Source organism: Sapajus apella, unplaced genomic scaffold, assembly GCF_009761245.1.
Source record: "Sapajus apella isolate SASKATOON/1434 unplaced genomic scaffold, GSC_monkey_1.0 scaffold7, whole genome shotgun sequence".
Lineage (NCBI taxonomy): Eukaryota > Metazoa > Chordata > Mammalia > Primates > Cebidae > Sapajus > Sapajus apella.
The window spans coordinates 12593872-12613378 of NW_022436947.1; the positions used below are offsets into that span (position 1 = coordinate 12593872).

Genomic DNA, 19507 nt, shown 5'->3' on the forward strand with positions numbered 1-19507 from the left:
CTTAAAAAAAAAAAAAAAAAAAAAATGACATGACTTGTTGAAGAGATTGTACCAGTCATTTAATAGAATTATCTTACCTTTATGATTTTCTGATTGCCTCTTCTTTGTTTCATTTAGCTTGATTTTCTTTTCTCTGTATTTGCTCTAATTGAAAGTTGTATCTAAAGCAGCCCTTCTCGGTAGGGGTTCCTCAAGAAAATTAAGCCTAAAGCATCTATTATGTGTAATGAATTCTTTCCTCTACATTAATAATGGTTCTAGCTATATGCCACCCTTAGGATAATTAAGAAGATAGGCACTCACATGATTTTCTGTAGAGCTTAATTCTTATACAATAAACTTTTTGTAGATACAGAGCCTCTCTATGTTGCCCAGACTGGTCTCAAATCTGGTCTCAAGTGATTCTCCCTCCTTGGCCTCCCCAGATGATGGGATTACAAACATGAACCACTACACCCAGCCTATAGGATTTAATTCTTTCCTAGAATCCTGATTGAGAAAAACTGAGAGGCTTGGTGGATTAGGTTTTTTTTTTTTTTTTTTGGAGATGAAGTCCCACTCTGTTGCCCAAGTTGGAGTGCAGTGGCACAATCTCGGCCTTCTGCAACCTCCACCTCCTGGGTTCAAGCGATTTTCCTGCCTCAGCCTCCTGAGTAGCTGGGACTACAGGCACGCACCACCATGCCTGGCTAATTTTTGTATTTTTAGTAGAGATGGGGTTTCACTGTGTTGGCCAGGCTGGTCTTAACTTTCTGACCTTGTGATCTGCCTGCCTTGGCCTCCGGAAGTGCTAGGATTGCAGGCATGAGCCATCACGCCTGGCCATGAATTAGTTTTTAAAAGTTGAACATTTTGGGCTAGAATACATCATAGGTACTTGATGCTGTGCCTTGGTAGATGTACAGCCTCCAGTTGACCTTTTATTAGTGATTTTAGGATTGACCACTGGATTAGAATGAAAGTCTGATCCTTCTATTTTTAAAGTTCACTTTCCTCCTTTGTAATATAATATAGTTTGTGTGATGGTACCTTGTTATTTTATGAATGTTCAATTCCCTATCAGACTTTAGCCTAATTGTTTTATATTCCGGTAGATAATCCTTACCTTAATCAATAATTTCATTATGGGCTAGGCAATGTGGTTTATGCCTGTAATTCCAGCACGTTGGAAGGCTGTGGTGGGAGGGTTGCTTGAAGTCAGGCATTCAAGATCAGCCTGGGCAACATAGCAAGACTCTGACTCAAAAAAAAAAAAAAAAAAATTAACCAAGCATGATGGCACACGCATGTAGTCCCAGATACTCAAGAAGCTGAGGCAAGAGGGATCACTTGAGCCCAGGAGTTCAAGGTGGCAGTGAGCCATGATTGTGCCAGTATACTCCAGTCTGGGCAACAGAACAAGGCCCTGTCTTTAAAAACAATCATTTGACTATTTCTTTCATTCCTTGTACATATATATTAGTTGGCATCCTTATGAGCTCCTACTAGAAAGGTAGGCTAAATCTTAATTCTTTTCAAAATGAGGGTTTATTTTAAAGCTTCCTTGAATGTTAATTTTTTTTTTCCTGGCATTGTCTTTTTGAAGCATGACGGACTCATGTTCATTTAGGTCCAACCAGTTGTCTCCTTTTCAAGTTTCAGAATCCCATTCTTCACCAACCAGTTTCCTAACTTTCACAGGGAGTATGGAGAGACTGTAAATTCAACTGGTGTTTGTAATTCATCAAGACACACAACTAAGTTTTGTATACAAGTTCCAGCAGTACTAACTTTATAGCTACATAAAGTAAGAGCTACTTTTAGACCTGGCATGAAGGCTCTGGTGCTCAGACTATGGCTTGAGTTGAGAGTTAATGGACTTGAGTTTGTCATTTTCTTTTTGTAAGCACTTATGAACTTAAAATAATCTAACCCACATATATTTTGTGTCATGGCCACTGCCACAGCAGCCACTTGGGCATTCAAGGCACGTGCTTAACTTAGCGCATCATCACAATCAATCACAGGTGATATTTTGACTAATGGTGATACAATCTGAAAAACATGTTTCCTGGGGTGCTTAAAAAGGTGTCTAATTTTGTCATATAGCTTGTCATGTTCTAGAACCTAGGGGATGAAATTAGTCCAAAATGGCCAAGAAAAAATAGGCATGTGGCTGTAATGCCAGGTATTAACCCCTTTTAAGATCTTTTCTCATTTAGTTTCCTGCACACTCTCCTTTAGTGGTTACATTCTGTCCTATTTCTTGTTAGTGTTATACTTTTGTGGTCTGTCCTTATGGACCCATTCCTAAACATGGTATTGAACTTTTTGAAGTTTTAAACTTCTCTCCTTGCTGTCATAACTGAACTGAACCTGTGCTTCTAATATTTTTGTCTCTCCAGCTTCTATTTTGTTGATCTAAGATCTCAATTCTTACCTATCCCTGCTATCTTTTTACTGGTGAGCGTTTCTGGACTCTGTGGCATTTATCGTGAAGCTATTGAGGCCTTAATTGAAGAGGCAGATTTTTAACATAGCATAGTTCTCAAAAAGGAACAGAAGGTAGCTCTTAGTTCTAATGCTTTAAAATGTACATTTGATTAATTTGCGGAATTTCATCTTTTCAAAGAGATTAGTTTTACATACAGGTTTTTTTTTTTTTTTTTCTTTTTTCCAGAATTCCATCCTTCAGTTTGAGTCAGTAGTTAGAATGTACAAGCAAATCTTTCCCCTTGTAAACATCATGTCTTATTAAAATTGAAATGTTTAGGAAGTATAAAGGCCAAGCAATTATGTAATGAGTTTATATTAACAGCTTCAAAGATTCAGTTGAGAGTTTGAGAGAGGTTGAGGGGGAGAGAGAGTTAAGTATCAGCTCTTAAAGAGAACTGTTTCAGTGACTGCAGTTCATGTTAAGGGAACTTAGTTACTCTGTACATTTTGCTGTTTTCAGCCTTGAACAGTATTAAATTAAGTGCTCTGGTGCATTTATTAGTTTATGTATTACATATTTAAATATATTGCATATATTACTGTTATAATCCTTTCTAAAAATTCTGGGCATTTTAGTGATTCTAGGCAACTGCCTGGGATTTCTGAGTATTTTCTCTCTGAGTTTCAGGGGAACAAGGAAAGTTTTGAGGTAAAGAATACCTAGAAGAACTTAATGGGGATAGGACTGTATTTGTGACATATTCTTATCTAGTGTGTTTTCTGGTGACTTTTTAAAATGTTACTTTACAATTTTTTTTGTAGAGACAGGGTCTTGCTTTGTTGCTCAGGTTAGTCTAGAACTCCTGGGCTCAAGCAATCCTCCTATCTCAGCCTCCCAAAGTGCTGGGATTATAAGCATGAGCCACCATGCATGGCCTCTGATGACTTTTTACAAGAACTTTCCCCTGAAGCAAGGGCTCTCGGTTCTTTCCTTTCCTGCCGTTCTTCCTCCTATAAATACTTGGATATTTACTCTGTGCCTCTTGTGGCTTTAGACAGTGACAGAAGCCTCAAAAGTCACTTATATCCTAGACATAAACTTACATGTATATTCATGGTTATGTGGTTAATTTCTCTGCAAGTTAGCCACAACTCCACCTTTTTCCAATAAGCATATATAATGCAATACACACAATAAATGAAAATGAGTGGAAGTGAGTCTGCATTTAGTTTTTAAAAATAATCAGGTTCTGATGTTATTCATTGAAAATCATGTATACTTCAAACTGACATGCTTAAAACTAGTAAAATAGTTGGTTGATATGCGATAGATGATTCTGTTTCCATGCTATTAAGATTTCCTGGCATTCTTTGGTAATACACTAATCATTATCCAGGTATAATAGTATACAATTAGTTATACTGATAATCATGTATAATATCAGTAAGATTATTGTTGCAACCTGCTTGCCTTTAGAGGCTTTTGAAGTATAGGAAGTCCTTGATATATTAATCATTTCTTTGTTCTGTATATATAGGCAAGTAGAGAAATTTGGGAAGTAGCTGTGGTGTAGTGGTTAAGATCATAGACTTTGAAGCTGGACTTCTTAAGTTTAAGTCCTGGCTATGCTGTTTACTAGCTGTACCATATTGGGCAAATTGACCTGTCTGCCTCAGTTTTCTCATCAGTATAATGAGGATAATATTATCTGTTTCATATTGTGGGAGTTAAATGAGTTAATACATGTGAAGCTCTTATAACAGTGCCTGCTGCACAGAAAGGGCTCAGTAAATGTTACAATGACTGGTCAGTTTATTTGTTATGTACTTTTCTTCTTCCCTCTGAAATGTAATGGCCTGGAAGAGAGAAGAAATAGGAGGAGTCTAGTATATTCATACACTTGGACTTCCTTTCTTCTGTCTTCTGAGAAGGAGAGGTAGCTTCCAGACCTGAATATATTAAATAGTTAATAGCTTAATAGTTCTGTGGGAATGAGCTGGTATACAGTCATTCATTAACCCCTCACTTCTCTTCATCTTAGCAACCTAGCAGTCTTTGGAGAACAATACTAAAGACAGTCATCTTCAATGTAGATTATGTAGTAGATGAAGCTTTGAACTGGGGGAATTTTCCTGTGTAGTTTATATCTACATTGTAACCACAAATATCAATATTTAGCTCTGATTTTATAATACATTATGGGATTTCACCCCCACTCCCATGTCTCCTGAACCCCATGGAAATTCTATTTTTAACTCATTGCTTGCAAGAGCTTTAAAACATTCTTTATCTAGAAAAAGCTGCATTACATTTTACTTTGGAAAAAATATATATTACAAAAACAGTATACAAGGAGAAACATTGAGTTTTAGTCTAATTCTGTTTTTATCTTTTATAGTATTTGTAGTAGTGTCACTTTCTGTGGGATGAGATGTTTACCATTCTATTGCCAAAGCTGAAACATTAGCTTTTCTTGTGGAAATATACAGTAGTATGCCTAGCTTACTCTAGCTTATTATCTATTCTATGACAACCAGGTATATACATAAGTAAATATTACTTGTAAAATAATTTTTTGGATAATACAACTTTAATGCAGAAGTGGGGACTGAGAAATCAGTAAGTTATTTCTAAAACAACTTAGGTAGGTTTGTAACCTCTCTCGACCTGTTTTCCCATTGAGAAAGTAGATATAATAGTAACTATCTATAAAGTTTTGTTTGGAAATTATGTTAGTCCAGTCTCACACTGCTATAAAGAAGTACCTGAAACTGGGTGATTTCTGAAAAAAAAAAAAAAGAGGTTTAATCAGCTCACGGTTCTGTGGGCTGTACAGGCTTCTGCTGAGGCCTTAGGAAACTTAATCATGGTAGAAGGTGAAGGGGAAGCAGGCACACTTTTCGTGGCTGGCAGGAGAGAGAGAGAGGAGGGGGAGGTGCTACATACACACTTTCAAACAACTGTATCTCATGAGATCTCTATCACAAGAACAGTAAGGGGGATGTTCATTCCCATGATTCAGTCACTTCCCACCAGGCCCCTCCTCCAGCACTGGGGATTACAATTTGACATGAGATTTGGGTGGGGACACAGAAGCAAACCATTTTAGGGATTAAGTAGATTAGTGGTATTTAGAATAGTGGTGCCTAGCTGGATGCAGTGGCACATGCTTGTAGTCCCACCTGGGCAATGTAGCAAGACCTTCTCGCATAAAAGGAAAAAAAAAAAACAGTGACACTTAAAAAGCATGTTTAACTGTTGGCTTTTTTTATTGTCATCCTTCTCATTATTATACTTGTAAAGTGATTGTAATAATGGTTTAAATATATAGATTAACATTATTCATTTTAAGGTTTTTTTTTCTATTCAGATGACCTGTGTGGAAAAAGCAGGAACAGATGAGAAAATGCTTATGAAAGTTTTTCGCTGTTTGGGAAGTTGGTTTAACTTGGGAGTTTTGGACAGTAACTTCATGGCTAACAATAAATTACTAGCACTCCTTTTTGAGGTTTTGGTAAGTAATGACTTTCTTTATCAAAGTATTTCTGCCAGTCACTAAAAAAAACAGAATTAAAAATTAGTGCAGCCAGAGGCAATGATAGATTAAGACATTATCTTTGTAGTTAAGATTAGTTAAACATCATTGTACATGCAGAATGGATTTGGGGTTTTTGAGATTAGTAGAATAAGTACTGATGTCTTTTTATATACTTGTGTGTTTCTTCTTTAAACTTTGAAAGTAGCAGTGCCTCGTAATATAGTCTTGCTAGATAGGAATTAGGGAGTGATTAGAGTAAGATTACATTTTAGAACGAGAAACATATCTCAAGCATAAATATTATTGCATGGGTCTTTGGAGAGGAGAAAACTTTGTCACTTTCTGCTAGACGGTTTCCTTCAATGACGATGTATTAGTATGGAAACTGCGTGTATTCTTAATGTATGCTGATGCGCTATTAGAAGATGGTACCATGATGCTATATTGATACTACTGTGAATTAAAGAAAGAAAAGAAAGACATTCTTCAAGGAGACATTTGGTGTGTTGTTGTTAGTGTATTTCTGCTGTCATTTTTGCATTAGAAGCTAAGTCTCAGGAAAATTAAGATGCCAATCATTGTTTTGCTTGCCATAGTCTGTCTCCATGTATGTTGGTACCCTTTCTTAATAATGATAATATTTATTCTCACCTCAACAAATTGTGCGAAGAATAGTCACTGTAAATAAAGTCATGTCCCACTTTTGTTTAAAAAATTTATATGTGATTACATATAAATGGAGGACAGTCTAGAATACACTTCAAACTTAACAGTGGTAATTTCTGGGAATTGATATTGGAGTAAGGAGGAAGTTAAGTAGTATGCCAGGATTATATTATCTTCTCTATTGATCCAGTGTCGGGACCGCTCTGTCACTAGGAAGAGTGTTTATCTAGAGTCAGGGTAAAATATATTCCCATTTTTATATTCATTCAGTGGTTTAAAATCATGCTACTTTTTTTCTTTTTGGGGGGAGTCAGGGTGTCTCTCTGTTGTCCAGACTGGAATAGCTTCAGTGGCGTGATCGTAGCTCACTGTAGTCTTAAAGCCCTGGGCTCAGGCAATCTTCCTGCCTCAACCATCCAAGTAACTGGGATATAGGCCTGTGCTACCAAGCTTGGCTAATTTTTAATTTTTTGTAGAGACAGGGTCTTTCTTTGTTGCCCAGGCTAGTCTACTCGAAGTGGCCTCAAGCAATCCTCACCTCAGCCTCCGAAAGCACTGGGATTACAGATGTGAGCCACCACACCTGGCCCATGTCACATTTTATTTTGCTTTATGTTTGGACCACAACTTTGTTGTACGACTTTTCCCCCATAGCTCTTTAAAAAAAAAAAAAAAAAACAGAAACAACTTAAAAAAATAAAATACTTGATATATACAAAAGAATAAGTATGAACACTTAACCTTTTGTAACTTGGTAATATAATGTGTATCTTTGAACCTACTATTCAATTGAAGAATAACCTGATGAATAATTTGCATCTGTGTGCTCTCCCAAACCTGGTTATATAGCTTTTTGTCCCACTGGAGATTTTAAATATCCTTTTTAAAAAATATTCAAGAAAGACTAATATGCCCTTATTAAGTGTATTCAGCCTCCCAACTGTACTCTCTTCACTAGAAACGCAGGAGGATTCCCCTGGACCTTTTGGTCTGCTCTGATTTGCATCAGTTGTTACTGGTTTTTTTGTTTTTTTTTGAGACAGAGTCTTGCTCTGTTGCCCAGGTTGGAGTGCAGTGGCACAGTCTCAGTTCACTGCAACTTCCACTTCCCTGGCTCAAGTGATTCTTCTGCTTCAGCTCCCGAGTAGCTGGGACTACAGGGGCGCACCACCATACCTGGCTAATTTTTGTATTTTTAGTAGAGACGGTTTCACCCTATTGGCCAGGCTGGTCTTGACCTCTTGACCTTTTGATCTGCCCGCCTCGGCCATCCAAAGTGCTGGGATTACAGGCATGCGCAACCATGTCTGGTGTCATCAGTTGTTCTTTAGATCTACTCCCCAAGATCTTGTCATCTTGGGACTTGCCTTTACTGTGTGTTCTGGATTCGATTAGCTGTTTTTCAAACCCCCTCAAATAACTTCTTCAGAAAAGATATAATGGAAAGTAAAATTCGAATTTTTGCATGCCTGAGAACTATTTTCATTTTGCTTTCAATCTTGATTGATGGCTTGAATATTATTTTTCTTCAGAATTTTAAAGGCCTTGCTCTCCTTTACTAGCATGCATTATTATTGTTAATGAAAGTTGGAGAACTCTGATTTCTTCTCCTTACTATTACTCCTTCTCTCTTTCACAGAAATTTTACAGCTCTGTGTTTAACTTTGGTATTCTGAAATTTCACAATGATGTGTCTAGGTATGTGTCTTTGGTACTTGTTTAGCCCTTTCATTTTAGGTAGTACTTGAATATCAGAAAAAGGATGGAAAAGATTTTCACACTTGGTAAGGAACAGATGGTATTCCATTGGTGGGGCTGTTGTGAACAAGAACATGGAGATTAGAAATGATATGACCATAGCTGAGGGACAGAAAAGCTGATTTGCTTGACGTATAAGGAGATAGAAATAGGATTAGGGGCTGGGCACGGTGGCTCACGCCTGTAATCCCAGCACTTTGGGAGGCTGAGGCGGGTGGATCATGAGTTTAGAAGTTCAAGACAAGCCTGGCCAAGATGGCGAAACCCTGTCTCTACTAAAAATACAAAAATTAGCTGGGCACGGTGGCAGGTGCCTGTAATCCCAGCTACTTGGGAGGCTGAGGCAGGAGAATGGCTTGCACCTGGGTGGCAGAGGTTGCAGTGAGCTGACATTGTGCCACTGCACTCCAGCCTCTGCGATAGAGTAAGACTCCGTCATCTCAAAAAAAAAAAAAAAAAAAAAAAAAAAAAGAAAAGGAATAGGATTGGGAAGATTGATGGATGTTGTCTCATGGAAGGCTGTCATTTGACTGTTACACATTTAAAGTACATATTCAGAAAGAGGCTGTAATTAGAAAGAAAGAGGCTCTAATTGTTTTCCTATTACAGTCATCCATTACTATCCTCAAAGGATTCGTTCTGGGACCACCCACCACCCTGCCCCTCTGTGCAGTTTCCAAAATATGCAGATGCCCAAGTCCCATACATGAAATGGTGCAGTATTTGCATATAACCTACCCACATCTTCCTATATACTCAAAACACCACTAAATCACTTACAATACCTAATACAATGTAAATGCTATGTAAATAGTTGTTATATGGTGACTTTTAAGTTTGTGTTTTTCATTGTATTATTGCTACTTACTTATATTTTGAATATTTTCTGTCGATGGTTGGTCAAACTCAAGGGTGTGCAGGGCCAACCGTAGATCACTCTTTAGCTATCATACTTCTTGCTTTCCTATTCCTGCTACCTCCCCAGCAACAGGATAAGACCTCATCTAACCTACATGAAGCTGCTTCAGACTGTGTATGCTCAGCTCTCTATGCCATTGAGAATGTGGAGACTAACTTGCCATTAGCCATGCAACTTTTTCAGGGAGTGCTGACATTGGAGACTGCCTATCATATGGCTGTGGCACGTGAAGATTTAGACAAGTGAGTAATTGTTTAAGTCTGGAGCCCTGGGTTTACCTACAGTCTGGTCATTCTTTTAATTCACTTTTTATTATTTATCTGTCATTTGTGATTCATGGTGATTCTGTAAATATACAGATAGTACTTCTAAAGACGCTGTACTATTCTCATCTGAACCTAGAGTGGCAAATTGGATACAGAGTTTGTAGAATTACTATAGAGAGGGTAAGGCTTTAAAAATTAGAGACAGACTTTAAAATATCAAGTGTGATCTGATGGGAATTTTTATTCAAATGTTTTAATAATTGAGAATTTGAACTGACAAGTCACATGTCTAAGAGTATATATCATCTAGATAAAGGTATCTGTCATAGAGATTGTGATACAGCATAGCAAATAATCACTAGATGTCCCTTAGACTGAGGAACCTATTATTTATTTGATTAACTGTGCCTGTATATACTTACAATATCCAGATTTCTGACTCATTGCTCTCATTCCCCTGTCTTATACAGAGTTCTGAATTACTGCCGTATTTTCACTGAACTATGTGAAACTTTTCTTGAAAAAATTGTTTGTACTCCAGGCCAAGGTCTTGGGGACCTCCGAACTCTGGAGCTGCTTCTTATCTGTGCAGGACATCCTCAGTATGAGGTAGTGTTTATACTATGCTAAGGCAGTTATTCTCCAAGTTGTGTGCTGCATATTATCTGTATTTCATTACCTCATGCCCGCCTTTTTATTCTTGAGAAATTATAGTCTTGTTTTTAATTAACGTGATTTCCTGTGTTTTGGAATTTTAAAAAAATTATATTTGGGTTTCTGTGTTGTGTCCATTTCTATTTTGTTACCTGGTTAGCTGGGCTGACTGTTGTAGGCCCCTCAAGGATCTCATTAGAAAGCAAGGCCTTCCACCGAATGCCTTGTCTAGCTTGACTCTAGAGCTTTATAGCTAAAAACCACCAAATCCTAACTATACCTCCACAAGTCCTAACACCTCAAATTTTTCTCCAAATGATGGATGAGAATGAAAAAGGAATTGAAAAGACTTAAGGGTCTCTGTCATTCAGAATCCTTGACACCCTACCTACCTCTTTTAGGTTTGCTAGATTTTTTTAAATCTCATTTATTTAAGAAGTTTTACCTCTTTATAGTATAAGAAATGAGAAAGGGCCAGGCATGGTGGCTCACGTCTGTAATCCCAGCACCTTGAGAGGCCGAGGTGGGTAGATCACCTTAGGTCAGTAGTTCGAGACCAGCCTCTCCAACATGGGTAAACCCGTCTCCACTAAACATGCAAAAATTAGCAGAATGTGATGGCTCACACCTATAATCTCAGCTACTTGGGAGGATGAGGTAGGAGAATTGCTTGAACCTGGGAAGCAGAGGTTGCAGTGAGCCAAGATTGGCCACTCACTCCAGCCTGGGTGACAAGAGCAAAACCCCATCTCAAAAAAAAAAGAAAAAGTGAGAAAGAAGTGCTCCCAAGATGGGCATTGTTTTAAATAGCTCTGTTTTGGATCCTTGGTGGGGAAAGGGTGGTAGGCCTTTTACACTGTCTTAGGCACAGTGGTCCTGTGACTCACCCCTTTTTCTGTTATCAAATACAAGACAAGGTTTATTTGTTTTACATAGTACCATGAGGATACCTAGATTTGAGTGAAACCCAAAACATTTCTGGCAGACGTATAACACCACACACTTATCACTCCTTTAAACAGTGCCATATGGAAAAGAGACTGCGAGTAAAGTCCCAGGTTTTTTCTTCCTTTCTCTCATGCTCAGAAAAAAGCAGGTGAATAAAAGTGACATGAAGCTGAATCAGTTATGTTCAGGGAGTTACAGATGGTTTGCCAAGCAAGAAATGTTCTAATCTCAAACATTCAATGAAATAATTTCAGAATTTTCAGAAAAATACTTTTAAAAAGACTTCTGGCTGAGCACAGTGGTTCATACCTCTAATCCCAACACTTTAGGAGACTGAGGTGGGAGGATTGCTTGAGCCCAGGAATTTGAGACCAGCCTGGGCAACATAGTAAGACCTTGTCTCTACAGAAAATTTTAAAACTTAGCTGGGTCTATGTAGTGCTGTGCACCTGACATCCCAGCTACTCAGGAGGCCGAGCAGGAGGATCACTTGAGCCTAGGAGTACGAGACTGCAGTGAGCCGTGATTACACCACTACACTCCAGCCTAGGTGGCAGAGCAAGACCCTGTCTCTACAGAAAATTTCAAAAATTAGCCAGACATGGTGGCAAGCACCTGTAGTCCTAGCTACTCAGGAGACTGTGTGGAAGGATCACTTGAGCCCAGAAGTTCAAGGCTACAGTGAGCCATGATCATGCCACTGCCCTCCAGCCTAGGTGACCTCATCTCTAAAGAAAACATATGTATTTTTTGAGACAGGTCTCACTCTGTCGCCCAGGCTGGAATGCTGTGGTGTGATCACGGCTCACTGCAGCCTCAACCTCCTGGGCTCAGGTGATCCTCCGACCTCAGCCTTCCCAGTAGCTGGGAATACAGGCATACACCACATACATGCCTGGCTAATTTTTGTATTTTTTGTAGAGATGGTGTTTCACATCCGGCTCAAATTTGTTTTAAATAAAATAAAACTGAATGTGGTGGCTCATGCCTACTGGAGTTCCAGCAGTTTGGGAGATTTAGGTGGGAGTATTACTTGAGGCCAGGAGTTCAAAACCATCCTGAGCTGGATGGTAAGACCCTGTTTCCACTAAAAATAAATAAAAATAAAAAAGCTAGCTGGATTTGGTGGTGTGTACCTGTAGTCCCAGCTACTTGGAAGGCTGAGGCAGGAGGATCCCTTGAGCCCAGGAGCTTGAGGCAGCAGTGAGCTGCGTTCGTGCCACTGCACTCTAGCCAGCCAATAGAATGAAACTCCATCTCTAAAAAATAAATAAAAATAAAGACTTCCATGTCTGTTATCATTTTCTCTAAATTCAAAATTCAGTCTACTTTTGGAGACATTACCTCAGGACTAAATGGAATGTAAAGCCAGTCATTGTAAATGGCGTTTTGGGCCTAACATGGGAAGACAGTTTGGGGGAATGATACTAAATCTGCTAGAGAAAGGTGGCTTCTTAACTGGCTTCACTCATATTATTTAAAAATATATCTTCCTTCCTGTATGGTTGTGGTGATAATAAAAAAGTGTCATCTTATTCTGTTTCTTTCCCATTCAAATAAATCATCTCTTTTCTTTTAATCTAACAGGTAGTAGAAATTTCCTTTAACTTTTGGTACCGATTAGGGGAGCATTTGTACAAAACTAACGATGAAGTTATTCATGGCATCTTCAAAGCTTATATTCAGAGGCTGCTTCACGCCTTGGCTCGACACTGCCAGCTAGAACCAGACCATGTAAGTTCCCTTCTCTACTTCTGCAAATCTTTATTTTCTTCTCTGGTCAATGCCAACTTGAAAAAGAACTGAGAAGATAGATAATAAACCTGGCTGGGCACCGTGATTCAGCCTTTAGTACCAGCACTTTGGGAGGGTGAGGAGGATGGATTGCTTGAGCCCAGGAGTTCACGACCAGCCTGGGCAACATAGGGAGACCCCTGTCTCTACAAAAAGAAACAAAAAAAATTAGCTGGGCCTGGTGGTACACACATGCAGTCCTAGCTACTCAGGAGGCTGAGGTGGGAGGATCAGCAGGTTTTGTCACTCTACAGCTTATACTGAAGAAGTCAGTACCAGTATCATCTGTTAGGCCTATTTAGGGAAAAAAACCACTCTAGCTAAACTAGTAATTCTTTTCCTAGGAATTTATCTTAAATCTGTGGAAGAAAAAATAGCTATTTTATGTACAAATGTTATCTATAAAAGTAAAAATTATAAACCTACGTATAGCAGTATAAGTTATGTGAATTATGATGTAGGAACTTGATGCAGCAGTTTAAAAGTAGTATTGGTAAGAGAAAAATTAGAATGTACTTTTATTAATAGTGCTCTTAATTTTGTACTCTCATTAATAGTGGAAAATAAGTGGTGAGATGAAAACTAATACAAAAGTGAAATATTTGTATGATTTTCCCCCATAAACATATACATTTTACAAATATTATTTATACTGATTTTATAGTTTTAAAGAAAGTATAGAAATAATCTATTTGCTTAGAAAAAACTGGAAATATTAATTTATTAGAAAACTCTTCAAACTTTATGCTTAGTCTTTTCAAATTTTGCCACATTTATTTTATCCTGTTGGTTGGTTGAATCTGTTTTTAATGTAGGACCTCGAGTAAGTTTCATTGCTTACAGTTAAATTGTACATGCTTTTCTCTTAATGTTAATATTGTGTTTGAGTCATGGTATTTTATGTATCCACAGAACCTTAGTCATGATCTAGTCTAGTGGTTTTCAAACTGCACCCACCCCTGCTTTTTTCAAAGTGAAAAATCTGGCCTTGAGTGGTGGTTCATGCCTGTAATCCCAGCACTTTGGGAGGCTGAGGCAGGCGGATCCTTTGACGTCAGGAGTCCAACCTGGCCAACATGGTGAAATCCCAACTCTACTAAAAATACGAAAATTAGCTGGGCATGATGGTAGGTGCCTGTAATCCCAGCTGCTCCGGAGGCTGAGGCAGGAGAATCGCTTGAATCCAGGAGGCAGGGGTTGTGGTGAGCCAAGATTGTGCCACTGCACCCCAACCTGGGCGATAGAGCAAGAAAGGCTCTGTCTCAAAAATAAATAAATAAAGTGAAGAATCCTATCTTCAACTATATTTTACTTGGAAGCCTGATTTATAAAGCAGGGCAGGGCCCCTTTGGTTTAAATGGCTCCGTGCTTAATCCCTTTTTTGCCTTTGCTAATTCTGTGGCACCATTTCCTTTGCGGGTAATTTCTTACACTTGTAAGTGTATCATGCTTTATAATTTGTGTAGTGCTTTATAGTGTTAGCCATTATCTCATCTGAGATAGCCATAATTTCCTCCTCATTTCGTGACCTTAATTTCTTCATCTTAAAGCAGGGAGGTTCAACTAGATTAGCAATTCTCAATAGTACTAAGGGTTTTTTCCAGGTATTTAGGTCCAGGATTCTCATGCATGCCTTTAACCATCTTATAATTGGTAACTCTTTGTTTACTTACAGAAGTGTGTCAGAATAGGAAAGATACAGAAGTGTTTGGAATAGGAAAGCATGGAATATAAATGACCTTTACATTTTTAATGAAAAATTTCAAATGTACATCAAACGTGAAATAATGTCATAGTGAACATCTGTAAACCTACCACCTAAATTCCACCATTCATACTTTACTACACTTATTTTATATATCTGTCCACCTACATGAAATGTTTTTTAAGTTAAAAATTCTGGGTTGGGTGACCCTTGACCTCGTGGGTTCAAGCAGTCCTCCCACCTTGGCCTCCCAAAGTGTTCACTTTTGTAATCCCAGCACTTTGGGATGCCAAGGTGGGAGGATCACTTGAACCCAGGAGTTTGAGACCAGCCTGGGCAATATAGTGAGACCTCATCTCTACAAAAAATTTTAAAAATTTACACCATAGCTCATGCCTGTAATTCCAGCACTTTGGGAGGGCAAGGTGGGCAGATTTGCTTGGGCTCAGGAGTTGAAGACTAGCCTGGCAACATGGTGAAACTGCAGTTCTACCAAAAATATAAAAATTAGCCGGGCGTGGTGGCACATGCCTGTAGTCCCAGTTGCTTGGGGGCTGAGGTGGGAGGATTGCTTGAGCCCACGAGGTCAAGGCTGCAGTGAGCTGAGATCATGTCACTGCACTCCAGCCTGGGCGACAGAGTGAGACCTTGTCTCAAATATAAAAATAAAATTCCATTTTCTGTGTGAAGTTACTGTGACAGTGGTTGATTTTGGTAGATCTGGAAACAAATCTTCAGAGTTTGTTTGGCATCTTCTTTAGATAGGCTTATCACTTAATTTACCACTTCCAGGTCGCTTCTGACTCTCACCAAGCCACATTTTTCCAACAACAAAATAAGCTGTAGCTTAGAAATAGAGAAAATGGCTGGGGCATGGTGGCTCATGCCCGTAATCCTACCCACTTTGGGAGGCCAAGGCGGGTAGATCAGGAGTTTGAGACCAGCCTGGCCAATATGGTGAAACCCCTATCTTTACCAAAAATACAAAAATTAGCCGGGCAGGTGGCTCGTGCCTGTAATCCTAGTTACCTGGGAGGCTGAGGCAGGAGACTCGCTGGAACCCAGGAGGCAGAGGTTGCAGTGAGCAGAGATTGTGCCACTGCACTCCAGCCTGGGCGACAGAGTGAGACACCATCTGAAAAGAAAAAAGATATACAAAATACACACACAAATAAAAAGAGTTTCTTGTGGTAAAGGCAGAGAATAGGTTGTGTTGACTTGGCATATTTGGGAAATCCTCTGTCTATAATAAAATACACTTGTGATTGAGGCAACTTTTGTTCATTGAAACTTGACTGCTTAATGATTTAAGTAAAAATTCTGGGTTGATTCTTGATTTTATAGAGGTCATTGAAAGCTGCAGTGAGTTTAAAACAAATGTTATCTGATTTGAAATTTTAGGAGGGGGTTCCTGAGGAGACTGATGACTTCGGGGAGTTTCGGATGAGGGTGTCAGACCTGGTGAAGGACTTGATTTTCTTGATAGGGTCTATGGAGTGTTTTGCTCAGGTAAGAGCCTATTTGGAGATTGTTTCCAGTTTTACTGATCATCTTAATTGTGTTCACTTCTGTGTCTTCGGTAAATGTTCCATCTTATTTCTTCAATCTTAGTGGCTGAATGAGATAATAGATATGCAAGTGCCTAGCACACTGCCTGGCATATAGTAGCTATGTTTATTTAACATTTTACACATCAGTTGTAGTCTCTGGATGGTTTACTCTATACGCTTACAATGAGAGCTGTTCCACTTGTACAGCTGGAATAGGAGATCATAGATAAGCTCTAGGATACTTATAGGGAATTTGGACCTAGCCAGGAAGAAAAGGCAAGTGTTTCTGTTTTAGTAATTATGTACCAACTCCTGGTAACTCTTTTAGTTATTTGGCATTATCTTTGTCCACGCTTACGGTTAGATTCCTGTGCAGTTTCATCCCAGAGGTGACTATGCTAGAGTAGAAGATTCATAGTCCAGAGGTTTTCCTGACAGTCAGTGAGTAACATTTTTACCTCATAAGGTTACAGTCATCATCATTCCATATCACTTGACAGTAGTATAATTTCAGGTGGTTTCTATATTGCTGGATTATACTCTAAATGAGCTCTGAAATACTACTTTAGAAGCTTTGTCACAGCAATACTGAATTAACCTAAATTTCTTTTTGTAACTGATTTTTTGTCTATGTGGGCATAATACGATTTAGAAAGTGTTAATGAAAGTATAACTATTTTCATTAAGCAAAGCATATTTATTGACCCATCTAGGAAGAGTTGGGGATTCTTAGAAAACCACTTAAGTGAGATCCCTGGATCTTAGACAGATGACCTCTGCTCAGATTTCAGCTCTTTTCTCTGACTCTATAGCTTTGTGAAATCCTTTGATCTTCTCCAGACCTACTATACAAATTTATGTAAATTATCAATGTCGTTCAAGATATAGTTGTGGAACACGAGCCTCATGAGATGTTTTTTGCCAAAAAAAAGTTATATCATTAAAGTTAAGAAATGATGTAAATAGTATATTAAAGGCTCTATGAAGTTGTATAACAAGAGAGCTGTTTAATTTTGCCTTCCCTAGCAGTATCTGTTATTTGACTGTAAAAGTATTATTTAGTCACATTCTGTAGGTGGATATAATCTGGGAAATTCTGGACCAGAACATCTCTGAGTATTCTGCAAGGTGTACCTTAAAAAAAAAAAAAAAAAAAATTAATTCTGCTTGGATACAGTATTGTGATAGGTGCTTCTAAAAAACTGCTTTTTAGGAATTTAATCAATACTATCAGTGTTAATGCAAATAAGTAGTTTAAAACAATGGAAATTTAAAGCCAATACATATGCAGAGGATTTAGATTGTGTCTCCATTTTAAGTGTGTTTATGTATTTATCAGTTATTATCAGGACCAGGAAAAGACACTCATGTACTGTGTTTTGTTTTTCTCATAGTAGTCATTTTCTGGGGGCAGATGATAATTTTGATAAACTCTTGGGGGTCTAAATGGGTTTATTTCAAATATTAAAATAGTTACTCTAGTTAGTGATGATGTAAAAAAATGAAAATAATATTCTTGTCTGGCTTGAGAGATAATTAGATTTAGAAACAGGGAGCAGGATTTATTTTAACTGGATTTTTTGTTTTGTTTGTTTTGGCGTTCTGTTTTCCATTTAATGGATGCATAATCCACCTCTTCTTCTCTAGTTATATTCTACTCTGAAAGAAGGCAACCCACCCTGGGAGGTGACAGAAGCGGTTCTCTTTATCATGGCTGCTATAGCAAAGAGTGTTGATCCGTGAGTGTCTCCTAAGTCTTTTGCTGGGAACTCTAAATATCAAGAGGAAGGAAAATTACACTATTTTTTTCTTATATGGTATATAACTGGAGACTTTTAGAACTTCTCACTTCTGTTGTACTGTCTACTCTTCTGACTTCTAGAGTCTAGTCCAGGGTAGCCTGAATTGCTGATACCGTGTTTTAACCATATTTCCTAGAGCTGAAATTATTTTATTCTTGATGCTAGGAATGGAATGCTGATTTATTTTTCCAACGAGGCTCCCTTGTGAAAGTTGGTATGGTAAAGAATTTGTTAGACTGTTTAATTCTTGGTACTTGCTTAAAAGCAATTGAATAATGGGTTTCCCGCTTTTGTGACCTTGGGTAAGTTATCCTTACAAAATTAATCACATTGTTTTGAGTTTCAGAGAGGCAAGGCATAGGCACCTTTTCACCTAAAAGAGCCAGATCTAAAGGGCAATTACTAGTTTGATTATGGCTATTGAAAAATTTCAAATTGTTCAAATTTTACTTATAATTGCATAGCATAGAAATTCTATTTACTTTGTGCCATGAGTATATAAATTATGTTAATATTTTCCACATTGAATTGTGATCTGATGCCTGCAATCAACCTCGCTATTCTGTCTTGATTGGTGAGATCATTAAGGCAGATATTTATAAAAAGCACAGTGCTTCTTTCTTAGCTGCCTTTCAGGGCCTCAGTGAGATCTTATATTGTTTCTAATCCAGTAAATATTCAAGGAGGTAGAATAGGTTTATTTTTCTCTATTAAGAAGTTCTGGTCCTTAATTACATATATATCACACTATTTTCTCTTAAACCCATTTTGGTGTCATTTTGAACCTTCTGTGACAAGTCTGAAGATTATTAAAATCATTAATAGTCTGATATGTCTTGGTTTGAAAAATGATGGGTAGATAGTCTTCATTAATTGGCTTAGTGTCCCTAGGAAACATAAGGCATAAATGAGAGATTTGATATATTTTTCTGTCTATCTGTGTTTCAAGCCAACTGCATGATTATAATTAAGTGCATATGAAAGGACTTAATAGACCTAGTTTATCAGCAGAGGGTAATCTTGCTCTAATCCAGGACATTATTTACATTTGAAACATCTTTCATTTCTAGATTAAGTTCTGCCACTTTGGGGGCATACTCCACTCTACTCAAAAGGTCTTTAGCCAGTATATTTTGTGGTGGGCAGGGGGAGAAGGAGAGGGAACAGATAAACTCATGGAGCTGTGGCAAGTGTTTGGTTAATTTTCCCTCATGTTCCAAATCGGGGCACCTTAACCTATTTCTGCAGCTTGTTTTCTTGTTTCAGTTAATGAGCTGGCTACCCATACTCACCTGTTCTTAAAGTTTCTAATATCCAGCTATAAGAAATCTTTTGGAGAATAACAACAGAGAGTGGTCTGTGAGAATTATTCGTTCATCTGATTAGCCATTCAGCAATATTTATGGAGTGCCCACTATGTGCCAGGCACTGTTCTAGGTGCTGCAGCTATAGGAATAAATAAAATAGATTCTTTAAAAGAAGACATTCATC

The 19507-nt window shown here is 38.1% G+C and overlaps 1 protein-coding gene across 2 annotated transcripts in view; it reads left to right on the forward strand.

Annotated features, from left to right (window-relative positions):
• TNPO3 (transportin 3) overlaps positions 1–19507 on the forward strand; it is a 101636-nt gene that overhangs the window by 43698 nt on the left and 38431 nt on the right. For both annotated transcript variants that reach the window (XM_032276017.1, XM_032276018.1), the window contains 6 exons: positions 5787–5930; positions 9364–9539; positions 10034–10172; positions 12753–12899; positions 16066–16173; positions 17862–17953. In XM_032276017.1, the coding sequence (XP_032131908.1) occupies positions 5787–5930; positions 9364–9539; positions 10034–10172; positions 12753–12899; positions 16066–16173; positions 17862–17953 (806 nt within the window). The remainder of the gene's footprint in view (positions 1–5786; positions 5931–9363; positions 9540–10033; positions 10173–12752; positions 12900–16065; positions 16174–17861; positions 17954–19507) is intronic.